Source organism: Maniola hyperantus, chromosome 11 (assembly GCF_902806685.2).
Source record: "Maniola hyperantus chromosome 11, iAphHyp1.2, whole genome shotgun sequence".
In the NCBI taxonomy this organism is placed as follows: Eukaryota; Metazoa; Arthropoda; class Insecta; order Lepidoptera; family Nymphalidae; genus Maniola; species Maniola hyperantus.
Window position 1 is genome coordinate 6,876,925 of NC_048546.1, and position 18,708 is coordinate 6,895,632.

At 36.0% G+C, this 18,708-nt stretch overlaps 1 protein-coding gene across 8 annotated transcripts in view; it reads right to left on the reverse strand.

The window, feature by feature from the left end:
• Positions 1–5,106: 5,106 nt before the first annotated feature.
• The window catches only part of LOC117986599 (uncharacterized oxidoreductase YtbE-like), a 28,889-nt gene continuing 15,287 nt past the window's right edge, over positions 5,107–18,708 (reverse strand). For 6 of the 8 annotated variants that reach the window (XM_069501853.1, XM_069501854.1, XM_069501851.1 and 3 more), the window contains 5 exons: positions 6,954–7,057; positions 6,624–6,704; positions 6,273–6,380; positions 5,909–6,186; positions 5,107–5,828 (listed from right to left, as the gene is read on the reverse strand). In XM_069501853.1, the coding sequence (XP_069357954.1) occupies positions 5,475–5,828; positions 5,909–6,186; positions 6,273–6,380; positions 6,624–6,704; positions 6,954–7,026 (894 nt within the window). In that variant the 5' untranslated portion in view covers positions 7,027–7,057 and the 3' untranslated portion in view covers positions 5,107–5,474. Of the gene's footprint in view, positions 5,829–5,908; positions 6,187–6,272; positions 6,381–6,623; positions 6,705–6,953; positions 7,286–12,128; positions 12,148–18,708 lie in introns of those variants that run through there. The other 2 variants (XM_069501855.1, XM_034973466.2) reach the window with 2 other exon arrangements.

Below are 18,708 nucleotides of genomic sequence, written 5' to 3' on the forward strand. Positions count from 1 at the left end.
AGCATCCGGCCCTTTAATATAGCTTAAAATTTTCTTTTTAATACTGAAAGCATCTACCCGTCTATGTAAAAAAATTACTAGGTTCTTTTATGAGTGTCTCCTACTATAAAGAGAGTCCTTTGTCATAAGCTTTAAGCACTAAGTGGATATAAAGCCAAATAACAACTATTTGTACATCTTAAAGGGGCATAAGTGTCATTTATGTAGGTACCTAGTTGGCAAGGATGAGTCGATTCATACTTCATGTGGTCCAAGTCATAAGAGTTCGAGAATACCTAAATCTTTTTTCTGTATAATATACCTATTACCTACTTACCTAACTAAATAGATGTACATGGACAGGTACCCGCTTACTGTAATTCTAGATGGTTAGGTAACTAACCACCATAGTTATTTTTCAGTAAAACATATATTTTTGCGAATCTCTACTTTTCAATCGAAGTATAAATTACCAATAATTATATACCTCCCTGGCGCACTGTTGAGCGTTGTGGTCTTATAAGTGGGAGGTCCCGGGTTCGATTCCCGGCAACGGTAATTTGGGAATTTATACATTTTAATTTGTCTCTGGTCTGATCTGGCGGGAGGCTTCAGCCGTGGCTAGTACCACCCTACTAGCAAAAGTCGTGACGCCAAGCAATTTAGCGTTCCGGGACGATGTCGCGTAGAAACCTACCAGGTTTCATTAAACCCATACCGTATGAAACATTTAATAAAACTGCCAATTGCCATACCCCTTCCAAGTTAGCCCGTTTCCATCTTATCCTGCATCGTCACCTACCACCCTAGATCGCAGTCAAGGGCTAACTTGTATCGGAATAAAAAAAACTAATACTTAGTAATTTATTAGTCCTGTATAAGAGCCTTGTCGGGATATGACCAATTTTTTTTACCTACCTACTATGATAATTCGTAAAACGTAATAATTGATATCTATAAAACAGTCATGACTATGTGCCTACATATAACTGTTGTTATACATTTAACTAACTCTTCATAATTCATAATTCATAATTTTTAATTGCAAAAAATACTTCGTAATAATACATACAAGCATGTAGATAGGTAATGTTAGGGCGTTTGTGCACTCATCCGTATTTGGTTCGTATCCGTGATTCTTCGAAGTGGCCGTCATTTCGTATTTTTATGGAACCCATTATTTCACGGATGAGTGCACAAACACCCTTAGGCAATAAACGTAAACCGGAGTAAAAAATACGCACTTTGCCAATGCATTAATTAACTATTTTACAACACTCTGGAACAGTTTTATTGACACTATCGCTGAAACGCAAACGAGAACGAAGATACCTAATCAGTTTTTTATGGTTATTATGATTACGGTCGGCAACTCGGCATAGGCGACGATAAACTGGTAAGCTTGTTATAATGAATGAATATAATATGTAGTTAATTAATTCAATGAAGTACGAATCCCTTGCCTATTAGTAAAAGTTTATTTCTTTATCTATAAAAGAAAAGATATTATATCCCAATGTTAACCAAAGATCTAAGAGGTTACCAAAAAACCCCTTTTAGTCTGTGGCCCAGGTGGTAGCAGGTGCGTCCTGCGGGTGGCCAGCGTGTAGAACAAACTCTTTAATATTTACAAGAAATTGGAAAGAAGACGCGCGGACGCGTCCTAATCGAGAGCGGGTCGGAGAGTGTGGCATCGCACCCGCTGGCCGCCCCGCCGGACTCATCCGCTCCAACCTGGGCCGCTGACTAAGTCCATCGTTAATGGTCTTATTTTATAGAAAAAAAATATTACTAGGATAATAAAGCTTACCAAAAGCTCTCCGCTTGTAATTTATACTGAGGGTTCGAAGTGCGGTCACATTCCATCGCGATCGTCCTCGCCTTAATCGGGTGGATGTCGCCAACCGCGCTGCTGGCTGGGAATATTGCGTTGGAGTGTTTCACACACACCCGCTACGGGTAAACCAGGTTTTTCAACAGGCTTAGATGAAATGGCATTCCCTTCCTCCTTTTCAATCCTCGTGTCCGTCCTTAACTCCTTTCTATAATGCTCCGAATGGGACATTGATGAGTGTATCATAGAGTCCGAGAATATAAACCTCGAATTCCATTATCGTTGCATGACCATTAGGTACCTAGGTACCTATAGTTCGCGACAGGTCGACATGGCAATCGGGGTGGGGACGCGTGACGCCCCGAAAGCAGCCCGCGTACCTACCTAGGTACTTAGCTGCAGAGATCACTGGTATAATATAAACAGTAGGTACTATAAACTTTTTGACGAATATCATAAAAATTAGATATGTTGTACAGTCTATGCACGAGCGGTGATAGCCTAGTGGTTACGACATCGGCATCCTATTTAGGAGGTCCGGGGTTCGACCCCAGGCACGCATCTCTTCGGAGCAAACGTATCTTTAACAGTGAAGGAAAACATCGTGAGGAAACTTCCATGCCTGAGAGTTCTTGATAATAATATTTCTCAAAGGTGTGCGAAGTTTACCAATCCGCATTTGGCCAGCATGGTGGACGATGGCCTAAATCCTACTTATTCTGAGTGGAGACCTGTGTTCAGTAATGTAGTGGGCCGACGATGAGTTGATGATGATGATGATGACAGTCTATAATCCGTCATCGGAGGCAAGTGAGGTCGAGATTGATCTTATAGTACCTATCGGGGTTATTTTGAAAACGAATGTACAATTTTTTTCCGTTACATGAGTAATACGGTACGTATATATACAGACAGTATAGCATACACTATCGGCTATTGTTATTCGTTATAGCAGGTACCTACTAGAGCAGAATTGTGAGTTACCATCATATTCGCGAGCGGAGTCTGTATACGGTATACCTACCGTTACACGAATGGAATGGGACCATCCGTTTCATCTATTAGATTCCATCGGTTTAGGCCGCGACCGATCGATTTTGTGACACTAATGATACTGTTTTGTTGAGCTACCTCTAAAGGCATCCATTTTATTTTTAGGGTTCCGTATCCGAAGGGTTCCAACGGGACCCTATTACACTGTCCGTCCGTCTGTCTTTTATCGGGCTGTGTCTCATGAACGTAAGCCGAAGCCGCTATAAGTATTTGTTGTAGGTACTTAATAAAAAACCAAGATGGCGAATTTCAAATAGCCGCCTTGCAAATTTAAAAAAAAAATATGTAATAGGTAGTACCTAATGTTATCTTGTACGATGGTAACTTATAACTACCCATGTGATTCTTCGTGTGCTAGTCCGACTCGCACTTGACTTGTTTTATATCTTGACTAGTGTAGTGTCAACTGTCAAGTAGTTTACTAAATTCTTTTGATCGTTTCGTTTGGTTCTTAGCTAATCATTGGCACTTATAAAACGCAAACTTTTCATCTACAGCAAATTATAAATTGCCATAATCAAGAGAACTTTTAAATCTTCTTTTTCCGAGAAACGCCAAGTATAAATAAGCATTAGTCAGTTTTCTTTGTCGTTTGCGAAACCCTTTATTGTGTTTAACAAACGAAAATAAAGATTTGTAAGTCAGCGACCTTTTTTCGGATACATAATATTATGTTTTGTCACGCGAATATTAATCCTACCTACATTAAAAAATATATAATGTGAAGTAGAATTCATATGTAATTTATTATGCAATAATAGGTACTAGGCAGGTACGTATAATATTATATTCGCTCGCTTCGCTTGTTGGAATCAAATTATAATTTAGGTAATCATCGAATTAGGATAACATACAAAATCGTACGGCGACGCTGGTCAAGTCTATAGTCTACCAACATCAATGGTCTATACCTATAAAGTAGCTGTTGCCTATCCGACATTATATTAAAAAAACTAATTAGTATTTCAATAACGGCCTGCTACAGTCACGCATCTTAAAACAATGGTAATCAACGTGTGACAGTACTTAGATCGTGCGCACGAGCATAAGTAATGATAGCTGTGGGGTATATTGTCTGAACCTTATATATTTTATAAGTAAATGCAACTTTCATAAAGATAACTAACTAACTGCACCAGCGATATAAAATGTTCTACTAGATATGGCGTTACATAATAACAACTTGTCCCAAGGAAGAACGGTTCCGGAACTGCTTCAATCGTAGTCCGCTTTATGACACAGAAACATCTATGGAAACGTGCGCATATCCGATAGCTTACGGTTAGTTAGATACTTAGATACACTTTTATACCAGGCATTTTATGTCAATTTGGTAGTATGAAATTGAATTTTCATTTTAAAATTCGTGTAACAGAGTACGTACTACCTATTTAATATTTTGTGGTAATTATTCAATTTTTTAAAGACATTGTCACGAGTCAATCTATTACATTGACGTCTGTGAGCTACACAAAATAGAATTCTTATTTACTTTGTGCTAACTTTGTAAAATAATTAAATCTTACGTTAATATTGACGACAGCATTGATCGGTTTTTGACGTCAAATACAAAAACTTCCAACTCCCAGGTAACTAGATTTCAGGCATAAGTAAGTATTCTCTGAAGGGCTTTAGAATTTTCAAAGGTTAAATAAATAAATTACTGTCACTTCATGTATTTCAAACATAAAGTTTCGAGTTCACACGAATATATTATTCTAATTTCTCAAACCAGCGCACATCTGCGACCCAGTTGACACTCCAATAGGTGTTTCTTACAAAAACATCGAATTGCATATGAATGAAAACTGGATTGAATTTATTAATACGTAATTTGGTACGGGCCCTGCATTAGGGGGGCGAATAAAAGGTAGCGAAATCTGTGAATAATCACACTTTACACTCGTGGCCCCCTATTAAAATGGCTAGAATCGAACTTGTTTCAACTTGTACTGGTCAGATACGTTATAATTTCATCTTTTTATCATCTTATTTGCATAACCAGTAGATATGATTATCGCATTTTGATAGTGCCCATCTGTTTTTTGTTAAAAAAGACTTCTACGGTGTTCTAGCTATGGTTATATTAGGTATCGTTTACAGCGCAATTTTATCTTAAGAAATTAAATACATAGAACTAGTCTTGTCTGAGTCATGAATCACGCTTGACCAGTTTAGACTTATATATACATAGTTAAACACCTGAAGTTAGGGAAATTACACAAAGAAAAACGAACAAGTAAAAGAAACCAGAGTTTTTTCACATAACAAATTATAAAGTTGAAAAAATACATAGCGGTTATTGATAAGGTAGCATAGTAACATTTATATCTGACCATCTTGTATAAAACATAATATATATAATATCATAAACCACACAGACCACGAGCCCACATCCCCAAAGGAAGTTATAGCCCAGTTCTAAAACTGAATACATATCTATAAAAACAGCGACAGTAGGTAAAGAAAATTAATACTTACTTAAATTCTAGAAAAATAAATGCAATTATTCAGTTTGTTTCATAATCTTAAATAACCTTTGATGCCATAATATTATGTCATAAACCTTATGGATACAAATGAACATTTTAATGTCAGTATTACGCGTTCAAGCAACTGGATTAGGGTCCCAAGCATATTTGCAATTTACAGCACCGAGTTTATCAATTTGTGAAAGATCACTCTCAGACAATTTGAAATTTAATTGTATGTTCTCCTTAATTCTTTGTGGAGTGGTCGACTTGGGAATGACGGCTACACCTCGATGCAGAGCCCACGCTAGCAGAACTTGGGCAGAAGTGGCGTTGTATTTAGCTGCTATGTCTACCACCACAAGGTCTTCCATTAATGAGTTGTTGCTTACTGCCAAACCACCAAAAGAGCAGTAAGCTTGAAGAAGTATATTATGATCTTTACAATACTGTTGCAAATCCCGTTGGTAATAGTGGGGATGCCACTCAACCTGCACCAAAACAAACGTAATAATTTTTAATACCTCCATTTTACGAATTACTTTGTACAGATTATTGAATTGAAACCAACCTGATTCACCATAGGTCCCACAGTCGTTGCCTTAGCTAATTCTGTTAAATGTCTGACTGTGAAATTCGATACGCCGATCGCCTTGACCTTACCTTGGTCATAAAGTTTGGTGAATGCGTTCCATGTTTCGATTCGTAATTCTGCATTATTGGAATTTTGAGCATGAATTCTGGAAGCGCCCGGGAAATGGATCAAGTACAAATCTATATACTCCAAGCCTAAATTCTCTAAAGACGTGTTAAATGCCTTAGAAACGTTACCTCCGAGATCAGATGGGGCTGTAATAGAAAATATATCATCAGTATTTACGTACAATAGTAAAATACGGTAGGTACGTACATTTGTCTAGGAGGTAGGTACTTACACAATTTTGTTGTGATAAAAATGTCCTGACGAGTAAGTCCATATTTTGGTAATAAATCACGCAATGCGTTACCTAGATATTGTTCATTTTGATAAACAGCAGCTGTGTCTGCAAATACATAAAGTAAATATTGGGGCCGATTCTCTAGTACACAATCTCTAAACTAAACTAAATTAACAGGTCTAAGTCTAGTGCTTTCCTTTTCCGCAAGCAACATTATGAAAGGGATAGCAATAGATTTAGACGTGATATTTTAGTTTAGTTTAGAGATTGTGTACAAAGGAATTAGCCACATTGGTTCTTCTACTAATCTAACTTTAAATTCATTGTACTTAAAAGGTGCCTACTTACCAAATAATCGATATCCAGCTTCTAAAGCATTATCAACAGCATTGTAAAGAACCTCATTGTTACGAATACGATATGTTCCTACTGCAAAGAAAACGTACAGAATATACTAGGATTTTAGCATTTGTTTCATAGCGTTAATTTAATATAGGTACTTAGTTGATCGAAACGGTAAAATTAATAACCAATCCTGTTAAAACAAGGAAAATTCAAGTAAATTTTAAAATAATGTAATATATCGGCTTCAGTTCTAATTATACTTATTAGTAACCTGCATAAATATCCATTTTGACATACACACGATATATAAAGAACATAATGTTATGTACTTACATCCTACAGCTGGCATCTTGACCCCATTGCTCAAAGTGAATTGTATATCACTAAAATTTCCTTCTGCAGCCATTTCGTAAGCCAATGATTATAATGACATAAACCTGAAAGAAAACTCACTTTAATAATGTAACAAAAACAAAACTAAGGTACCTACTTGCGTATGTTAATTTTGATATTAGTATACAAATTGACGACGGAATAGTCAGGTAGGTAGATACGTAATGGTTATCTGAATGTTGAATGTGAAGTAAAACGCAACGGCAGTGAGCCGTGATCGATTCGGACGATTGGACGCAAAAATGGGCAAGGTTAGATAGATTTCATAGTAAAAAATTGGGTAAACTATTACACTGGCATTAATTAAATTATCTAGATAAAAAATCTGTGCCAAATATAGGAACTCTTAAAATGACCTCATTGTGAACGACTACCCAAAATTAAATAGCTGATATAAAATTCTATAGCTATGTGTACAGGCTACAGCCTGGCTAATTTCACTGTACAACAATCTCTAAAACTAAACTAAAATGACAGGTCTTAAAGTAGATGCCATCCCTTTCATAATGCTTCCTGCAGAAAAGGATAGCACTATATCTAGACCTGTCCATTTTGTTTAGTTTTAGAGATTGTTTACAACAGAATTAACAATTCCAGTTGTTGTTGTTGTTGTTGTCTCTGTCAGTCATACCTATGTAACGTTTTGTCGGTCTCAACGACAGAGACAACGCTTTACGAAACCGCTATCTCTTTCTAAAGGTTGATGTTAAATATTTACTGCCGGGTAGGTACTGTAATATAAATATCAACTGATTGACTGAGATCACTACACCGGCTGAGAAAACAGCTAATAGTCTTCAAAAGGTTAAACAGATTTTCACCAACCGTAGCGCGTAGCTAAGAAAGTAAGAACCATCTTCGAATAAAAGAAGCCGCATCAAAATAGGTCCATCTGTTGGGGAGCTACGATACCACAGACAGATATACAGATACACAAGTACACAGATACACACGTTAAACTTATAACACCCCTCTTTTACGTCGGGGATTAAAAATACTGTTTGGAAAATAAACTGCCAAAGAGCTCTCATGTATCTATTGTATTTTAATATCTTTGTAAATAATAAGACCTATATGAATAATAGGTACCTAAAGTGTACGATATACATAATATACCTAATTGCATGAAGTTGTCGACTGTTTTGTCGACAAAAGTCAATTTCTAAGAAGAAAAATGCTGAGCTTAGCTATAAAAGACTCCACTGAAAACGGCTCGTTAGGATCCATAAAAGTAATAAATATGGCGGCCAAGACGACAGTACAATTGCACATGCGCGACGGTTGCTTTTTTGTCATGACCGAACATATCCCCATTTGGCCAATAATGAGAATCGGTGATCTCATGGCGCCTCGTCATGTCTTTACGCAGTCACGAGACCAAAATAACCGACAGCCCGGCCCTGATGCAACTCCCGAATTGGAAATGTGTGGGTGGAAATATAGGGCCATTCGGAATCGATTAAGTCAATTGGCTAAAACGATTCCAATTGCCTAAAAGCATTGATTAGAGAGCTATTGATATTTCTATGCCTAAAAGGATTGAAGAATTACAGTGCACCTATTGTTGTATTAAAGCTTCTAATTTGATTTACGCAATCACGAAAACTGACAATTTATTACAAACAGATTTGATGTCAGAGCAAACTGCACTATTTTATGTTCTAGCCTGGAAAATCCTCAAACTAATTACAATACCTTCTTACTTATAGTCTTCATAGTCATAGCAAAAATAGACAGACGCGTTTTCCAAATTCAGTGCTGTAAATTTAATAAAGTTTGGTTTGAAGCTGTTATAATGAAGCTTCTTTTTCTCGGTCTAATCCTCTAATCACTCGTGTAATATTTGCTAAGCTTCCTATCGAAGCTTGTTAAAGCTTCCCACTAAGTAGGCTACAAATTCGACGTAACAATCACTCTCAGTACATTGAACTGGCTTTTGACTTGATAAATAAAATGTGGGTGGTGTTTAACTCGAGAGATTTTGGGTGAAATTATAATTTTGAAACAAGACCAGTATGTTGAGGTAATAACTTCCTTATAAGTGTATCTAATACTTAGTAGGTATAAACAGTTAAAGTAACACTTACAGAATAAACTTTGATAAAAAAGTATTGAGATCGAAGTGAGAGATGCTGACCACTGATGAGTCAGATAAAAACTTTCAAATAGGCAAAAAGAAGAGAACGATAATTTGCTACAAAGTACAATACCTACTTAGATGATTTATTTGGGTGAATAACCTCACAGCAAATTTTGCAGCATTTTTATGGTGTTAGTTCGGACAACTCAGTTATAAAACCGTTATATTATGCTCGGACTATGTATTCATTAGATTCTTCAATTGGTTTCGTCATGTTGTTAGTTGCCTGTATGTATCAAATAGAATTGTTAGAAAGATAGAGCTTATCAGCCTGATTTATATTAAGCTGAGATTAAAATTTCCCTGTCTAATATTGTAGTGTGGTCAAGATTCTTGCGAAGTTCAGGTAAGTATTTAGATCTCTTTTGTTTTCCTGTCTATATATCAAGGTAGAGACAACAATGTCCAATGTGGTTGATTACTCAGATAAATCTTATAAAAAATAACTTCAGAATAGGAGTTTAGGTTAGGTTTGTTTGATATAAGTCCCGAAAATTGCTAATGCGCGTGGCCGCCATTTTAGTGACGTCAGCATTGGACTGAAGTTTCGAGCTGATGGTATATTTTTATTTCGGATGACGTCATTTCGATGTAAATGAGACATGGTTCCAGCGCAATAGCAATTTGCGCGGCGTATACGTTAAACGTTTTGTTGTATAGAAGTCAGTAGCTAGTGGCTACATAATAAGAAATTTGTTGACAATTTTGATATCATACCCATAAAACTATTATAATAACCTCTTCAAAACTGCTTTAGGTCATAAGGTAAGTTCGCCTAATAAAGACCACGTTTTTGCAAATCCTTATAAATTTGATTTAAGAAGTAAGTATTATTATTTTGATCACATTAAGATTTTTATGCTTTGGAATTTCCCTGAAGACCTAATCTCAGATCTTACGAAGATCTGCATGTTATAATATTAATATCTCCTGTATCCAATTCCAGACGTCAGACGTGTAACAGCCGGCAGCCCTGAGTTTAAAGTCCATATCGAGCGGAATTAATCCTCGTATCGGAGCTATTAAAACATTTTGTACACGGTAGGTTTGGACTCGGGTCAGACGTAGGCGTGTTACCGTGAGTCACACGACGTTATTCTAATCTAATGCTGTATGCATTACTTACTTCAAAGTTCAACTTTCAATTAGCAAATGCGTGTTAAGAAAATGAGCACTGGAATTTGTCCAGACTTGTTTCATTAGATATATGACTAGAATCCAGATTGTGGGCTGTGAATGATTGTTCATATGTATATTTAGAATCTGAAATTCTGATTTCTGGAGAGCAATAGATTTCTGGAGTTGAAATTGGAACTAGTCCTTGATATTCTTCTGATGAATAAACAAATTATTATTGAATAACAATATTTGAATTGAATATAGTGCTAATTCGTCATTTCAGTGCATGCAATACACATGCTTAAGTACAGTTAGGGTATTTACGTAACGTAGGGTTTGTTGTGGGCTCTTCTCAGACGGCGCGTTTGGAACCCTCGTAGCTTTAGTTTTAAGTTTGCGTAATAATTATCACCACTATATCTTACAAATCTAACACCATACCAGACCATCAATAAGAGTAATTTATTACCTAGTTTGAATAAATCATTTGACTTTGACTTTGACTACGTACCTATATTTATAATTTTTGAGTGTTTTTACCTACGGTTCAAGGAAATTTCTAAATATTTTTTAAATACCTACATATCAATAATGGGATCGCGCCCGACGACGCTCTGACCGCTAAGACGACACAGAAGACGCAGGTTCAAATCTTGCCGGTTCCGCAATTTTTGATATGTATTTAAAAAAAGTAATACTTATATACCTAGGTAAGTATCAACTAAAAAAAATCTTGCCGGCAACTGTTATTTCTGTACAGAAATCACACAAATCATAATTTCAACGCTATAAATTATTGTAAGTAAGTAATAAATACAAACACATTGGAAAGTTTTTGTCACTTGAGGATCGAGATATTGATATTATGTAGTGCCTATATCTGTAAACAGCTTCTTCTCAGTATGTAGTAATTTAGATTACTTAATTTTTCCACTAGTTTGTCGGGCTTATTTCCGATTTTCGTTATAGAAATAACTATCAATTAAAATGCTCAATACGAGATAGGAAGTAGTGTACCTATCTACGTTGAAACTATCGGGGTCCGGGGATGATAATATTATGGAAAACAAATAACAAAGTTTCTTAGCGATGATCCAAGTTCCAACCGATATAGACATGTACATAGTACAGTATTATAGCATGTACGCGACAGGTCGAGATGGCAATCGGGGAGGGAACGCCCCGCGGACGGTGCGGACGACGTAGGTACATACTCCGATTGCCAGCTCGACCTTTCGCGGACTATGTAGGTATGCTATATTATGTACCTAACAAAACCGATTTAAATTTATATGAAGCTGGCAACTTACCTACTGAATCTAGATCAACACTACCGATGAATAAAGTTATCACCTTTTTCGGCTACAAGTAAGCTAAGGGAGAGCACGTTCGAGGCGTCACCTTTTTAATCGATTCACATTTCTTTTTCAGATAATTACAGGCTAACTACAGACTTACGCCATCCAGTTGCTTTGTTATTTAGCCAATCATGATCTTGAAACCAAAAACATCGAGGAACTAACAAGTAGGTAGATGCCCTACTGCGTGTTATCATTATAATTTGGTAAATTTAGTACGATCTAGGTCTACCTGAGTCCAAATCTTGATTTTTAATTTGGCTTTTGTAAAACTCACGCTTTTTAATTTTGTTAGTGAGAAAATGGACCAAATGTTTAAATGGGTAAAGGACTTGCATATAATTTTTAAAAATGGACCCCTAGGTACATTGTTTTGTAAAATTAGTTCATATATGTACTTACCTACCTAATTACCATTTTACGAATTCAAGTGATCAAACCAAAACATAATAAAGGAGAAGTTTTTGGTAATAAAGTATTGGGTAACGATTTACCTACCAATTATATCATCAAGTAGGTAGATAAGTAGATACACAATTTTCGATGTAACTGTCAAGACAATTCCAGGTCCTTATTTCCGAGCGCAAACAGATTGTAAATACAGGAACGGGATAAAAACTGGATCCTATCGGACAGGAGTGAAGTGAACTGCGCTGAGCGATCAAAAAGTAGACGCATTCCATTGTTGATTGGAAACGAGACCCAGGCGCTTGCAACGAAGTCGCGGAACTCTCAATGGAAGCAGCAACTAGAAAATAAATAGTTTTGGACTCGGTAAATAGGTTATTAATTTATGAATTTATTTTACTCGGTAACTAAGTGGTAACTAACCACTTTCTTTTTTCATTGAGTCTTTTTATAATTAATATTTTTTATTAAGTGACCTCATTAGACCATTACGAGATTTTACAGTTACGTCATTAGCGGTTTAAAGATTCCTCAGATACCTACTTACGTGACGTTAGTTATTTTAGTAGGTACCTACAATATAATTCAACGGATACGTGCGCTCAAAAAATGTTCTCCGTAAGTACCTACCTACCTCTGTAGTTTTCTGTTTTCCCTTGTAGCTCCAAATGATGCCTAGGTAGTACCTACCTAGGTACTACAATATAATCTTTAACTTCTCACCTAAAAAGTTTCATTTTAAGTTTGATCAACGCCCTGATGTGCAAGTATAGGCCAAGGGCTGCAAATTACTTATGTACGTACGTGGCATAGCACTGTAAATTGAAGTTTTGAAAAGAGCAGCCACCTAGTTTCTTGCTGGTTTTTCCCAGTATGAACGTCATTGGTATGAATTATGGAGAGCATTTCGAAGTGGAACTTATTATACAGTTCATGATTCGAAAGCACTTGTAAAAGTTTATTGGAATAAAATTTAAATAATAAAAATTTAACTCTACTTACTTATTATTGTATAGTTCTGAAAACATACGCCACTTGCCCCAAACGATGCATACTTATTTAATGAGTAGGTAGGTATTTGATGAAATCTTAGTAGATTTACTAAGATTTTATAGGATTTTAGGATTTTATTTACTGTAGGATAGAACGAAGTCATTGTAGGTAGGTAGGTATGTATTTCCCATATTTCCTATAAAAATACCAAGAATACTTAAGAGCACGTCGCGTAAGATGTTTGTAATGTGAAAGTTTGTAGAAAATAAGTAATTTTATTTGATAGAAATATAAGTTGCGTGACATCGCGATCGAGTCGATTATCACGTAATCTGGCATTTCATAATCTTGAAACAATATTTCTAGTGTTGAAACAAAATTTTTGTATTCATGTCAATGTATGTGTCTTGTCCACAGTTATTCGTGGTTGTCAGTGGCCTGTTATAGCGGCCCACCACCGCCCAATGCAGGGCGTAATGCAGTGCAATCACCGAGCGTTCCCGTGAGAACGCGACCGGCAATGCGCCCGCGCCGCCCGCCGCCCGCCCCCGCCTGCGCCGCCACATGCCATGTGAAAAAGGTCAAGCGCCGAGATACTTTTGCGAAATCTAGAGTATTTTGGCGGATAGATGTATTAGGTACAATTCTTAGTCAAATCAGTCTAGTTTTAACCACAGTTTTAACTAAGTCCTTGCAAATTGGCACTAAAAATAAAACAGATGGCGCTTTAGCGCTTATATTATGTCTGAACCAACAAAGGGAAAAGCTTGGAAAAAGTTTTCGCCATGTTCTGACGTCTAAGCATGTCTTAGCTAGAAATATAAGTAGTTTATAATTTTTTGATTGCAATGGATTATTATTAGGTACTTAGTTAAGTATTGATTATAGAAATATGTACATACATCAATAAAATATATAACTAAGTAAAGTCTATTTTCCGTGCCGTGCCGTAGGTACTGTAATTCACAAATTTAGGTATTTTCCAGGATTTCCCCTTTTCCCTTCAAATGTATCTTATTAAGATGTTCTTGTTTTGTAATTTGAGGTCACGATTCTTGATGTTGATTACCTAAATATTGAACGAATATATTTGACTTGCATTTGACCAGTCAATCGAGTCAGGGTTTTTAAACCAATTAACTAATTTACCTTTAACGAGTACCTAACGCGTTATGGTAATTTGGGTCGTGTCGTTGTCCCTTAATAGCTTGAAGGACGGTCGGACCTGCATTCCACTGCAGCGAGAAGGGTTTAGTTTTTTTGCAGTTTGTAGGATATAACCGTCTATTACTATTAATAGTCTAGCTCAGGGCACTAACCCTAGTTACCTAAGAAAAAAAGAGCTAAAGGCTACGAAAAAAAAAAAAAAAGAAATGGCTACGAAATAAAAATATCTTAGGCTGAAGGTCAAAAAAATATTATGAAAGTAACCTAGCGGCCTACGGTCTACCCAAGTTATATTCGTAGGTTACAGACCTGTAATTTTTCTTGCTAAAGGAAGACTCCGGAAAAGATGTGCACACATTGCGTAGAAGACCCACGAAAATAAGTACAACATCTTGACTGAAGGACGTATAGCACGCTCAGAATACAGAATAATACAGAATAATTCTGTATTCTGAGATAGCACGTATAGTGCAGAAGTAGAATATTGTAGACCATTATAAAATTCATATTTGAATATTATTCCGAGCCAAGACTCACAAAGGATTGTTGCAGCAAATTTTATTTGTTGGTTAAACTTTATCATGTTAAAACCCTTTGAGGAATTAGGTACCTATTATACAAATCCAATGGTTAAAATCACGTCTAACTTCTAAAGTAACATAAGAGATATAGATAATTAATTATGGCATAACCACGTCATAATAATTTAGCCAAGCAACGAAAACGAAATCACGATTATCATCGCTTAGGTTAGAAAAATGAACAAATTGTTTGTATTCTGAGTATCAAAACATATTTTATTGCTAATTGTTGGATAGGTATCGCAATTTGCATACGATATTTCCTATTTGAATTCACTGCATTGTAGCATTTCACAATAGTTTGTAATATTAGCATAAGTACCTAGTTTAATTAGGTACCCATGTAATAGCTAATAGGTAGGTACACGAAGCCATGAGAAAATTATTTCCTCCCACGATTATTCCAAGAAACTGCTACGTATGAAAACAGCAAACAATGAGGTCTAAAGAACGACGCAGCTCAAAGAAACGTTTCATTGAAAACGCCTAGCAATAAACCAATAACTGTTGATCCTCCCCGTCCCGTCAATTTAAAGCTATTTCATGTCATCGAAGGGAACTGATGTGCAATGTTACAGCTCCTGTGAAATTGGTCGTCTCGTTCACATACTGCATCCATTGAGGCACCTTCTTCACACGGTCAAAGAGGACAAAAAATAATACAAAAACCGTTACGCTCCCGAAAAATATTCCCATCACTCTTGAATGTCTCATTGACAAATCTGTATTCTGTATTATGTTGCGTTACTTTTCTTGCTTCATAAGCAACGTCTTATGATCATGAATGTATAATTTGTGGGATGTTTTATGCACAGGTTTTATGTAAATCTAGCTAAGCCCGAATTGGGATGCTTCGTATGGACAGGCTTATTGAACAAACAAAATGGTACCGACACAGTGGTGCTTTAGCACCAATGCAACCTCAGTGACGTCTGAATTTCAAACGGTTCGTTCATTAGTATCTAAGAGGTGGCGCTGATTTATTTGGTTCCTAAACTGTGAAAAATTTTGTCGCCGCTTGACCATATAAAGAAAGAAAGAAAACTAGTTTATTCATCTTATGCCTAAGGTACAAACAAACTTAAAATTAATGGTTAGTAGTTAGTAGATAATAAGAAGTACTTAATAATTAATTTAATCTAAAATTAGTTCTTGCACCCACTTGGCACAAGATGAAATGGCCCCAGCTCAGCATTAATGCTGCAGGTTTTAAGAATCTTATCTATCATATCTTGTCATTTATATCAATGGGTACAGTACATTATGTTATATCGACTGAGACAGACCTCTACCAAAGCGTTATCTCTTTCTAAAGTTCCATGTGCATTATTTCCTACAGGGCACTGTAAACGCCTCACCAACTTTGCTAGTTCGTTCTTGCATTGTTTAGAAATGTAAAAAGAAGCAAAACCTTTCTTTCATGTACTATGAACAAGACACGTATTCTACAGAAAAAATACATAAATACTTATTTTGAACATTTGTTTTGTAGAAATGTAAATCTACGCGTTAACCTCAATTTAGCATTTTATGTTATTAAGACGTTATGAGATATGAATAGATACGAGAAGTACAAATATTTTTACTTTGAGCTTAAGATATTGGGTTTTATAAAGGATAAGGAACCTTACAAAAGCAAAACAAAAATATGTTAAGGAAAAAGATGTACTTACCTACTATATAGAATAGAATTTACAAAGATATAATGGAATCTACAATCTGTTATAGTCTACAATAATTCATCTAAGTCTACAGATACGAGCGCAGTTCAATAGTAATTGAAGGTAGTTGGAAAAAGTTCCGCTACTTTTAAAGCTTTTAAATCACAAAATGACAAAACTCAATACGTCTTTGTCAAAAAAGGAGAAAATTTTGTTGAGAAAATTTAATGAACATGGTACATATTATTCTTACATTATATTATTCTTACAGGGACATATTATTCTTTTAATGAAACACAAAAAAAACCAGCTCTCATGTTAAACTGTGGTATTATAATTTGTAACACATGGGTCGCAAATGTGCGTGGGACCAGGCAACAGCGGCGACATTCTCTGAATGGGACGCTTAACTTACAGAGATATGAAATCGTATCCCATAAACATTCTCACGATACTGAATATAGATAAAAACAGCCACCCGACTTCTATTAGTTGTAAACCCAAACTAATAAATAAGATAAATGAAGCCACAAATGCTAGATAATTTTCATATAACTTAATGAACTTTTAAAGTGAGCTTGGGAAGATCAGCCTTGGATATCTTGCAAGGAATGTTAGTAAGAGCATTTGCCCCAAGGGTACATTAGGCTATCCTGCCATCAGCGCACTCGTTTGGTCCGCATTCTTGGACTGGGTCCGGTATCCGGCCAAGGAATGTCTGCAGCCAGCAACCCGAGACGGAAGGAGCAGCGGCGGAAGCGGTTCATGGAACAACTAGAAAGTTCGAGAATGTTCCAACTGCCATTTCGTCACTATCAAATGTGAACCTTACGGTAATGACTGATGGTTGAAAATTATAGTGATAATATAATCTACGCTTGTCTTTTGTTTACAGCTTTGAAACGCTATATCGTTATACTTGGAAACAGTATTATGTCTTTTAGAACGCCCTTCAAAAATAGACCTACTCCTGATAATTTTAGAGTCTTACAAATGTGAACTGCAGCCGGAATGTTATTACTATAATATTCGTGAACTTTCCATGCCACGACGCGCAACCGTCTCGCTCCAGTGTACCGTGCATCCTGCCTTATGTATACTGTACAAAGTATAATTTTCTGAATGTTTAAGTTTATCAGTATCCTTAACTCTTGCTAGATAGCAACAGTAATTATGGGCGAGGATACTTTGTCGATATCTCTATTAAACAAATATTTTACAGACTAAAGGCAAGACCACACTAAGTCACAGAATTTATTGACTGATATTCCTATTTTAATTAGTCCTTAGTTAACTACCTTTATTATAATAATAAAATGAGAATTTAAAATTAATATTAACAACAGTAGTTAACTATTCATTTTCATTATTATTCATAACTTGTTCATTTATAAATTATAAACATTATAAATTAGCTTTTTCTAACTCTCCTATCATTGTACATCCACGGAACAACGTATTTTTCATTCACCCAGTGTTAGGTGGTCATTTCTTGAAAAAAAGATTTAAAAACTTTCTTTCTCAATAAGTAAACACCTACCTACTTTAAATTCTTGGTAAGGCATGTTTGTTTTACAATTTACCAGTTCCGAGATAACCAACCTCCTGCAGGGAAAGACATGTGTTTACCATTTTATGTTGATATGCACTACCGTCACAAATTGTCCCAGACTATGGTCCCAGTCGATTGTTAATTAAACAATCAAACGGCCCCGCATGCCTCGTCCGTCTCAATTGTAAACAGTTATTGGAAATCAATTGACACTGACTTCAATTGATTTACTAGGTTGGATGAATGACGTTCAACAACAATATCAATCATGCTATCAAGTATCAAATGATTACCAATTACCAAGTACCGGGCACAAATGCAAGAACACTTGGTATTGATACGGGCATGTTACGGGCAAATGATTACCAAGTAGGTACCGGAGAAATAAATCTGTAATTAATTTTCCAAGAACATTTGATATTGTTGCGGTCTTACTGGTTGGGACTTTGGGATTGGCAAGACACGGAGGTAGCTAAAGGTAAGATTTTTGCAGTGGCAGTTTGCTGCCAAATCTTCTGTTGGTAAATGGACTTTGAATCGACGTGATATTTTGTTCACCCTTTGTCATCGAAATATTATAACGCTTGTCTTGTTTTATTTTAACTTTGCATATTGAACCCCGCTGATAACAGTATCCCAAAATAAATATTAATGAGGCCATAGCTTGTTCTTGAGAAACGTTACCCGATTTGGCATAAAAATCGTCCCAACCTGTG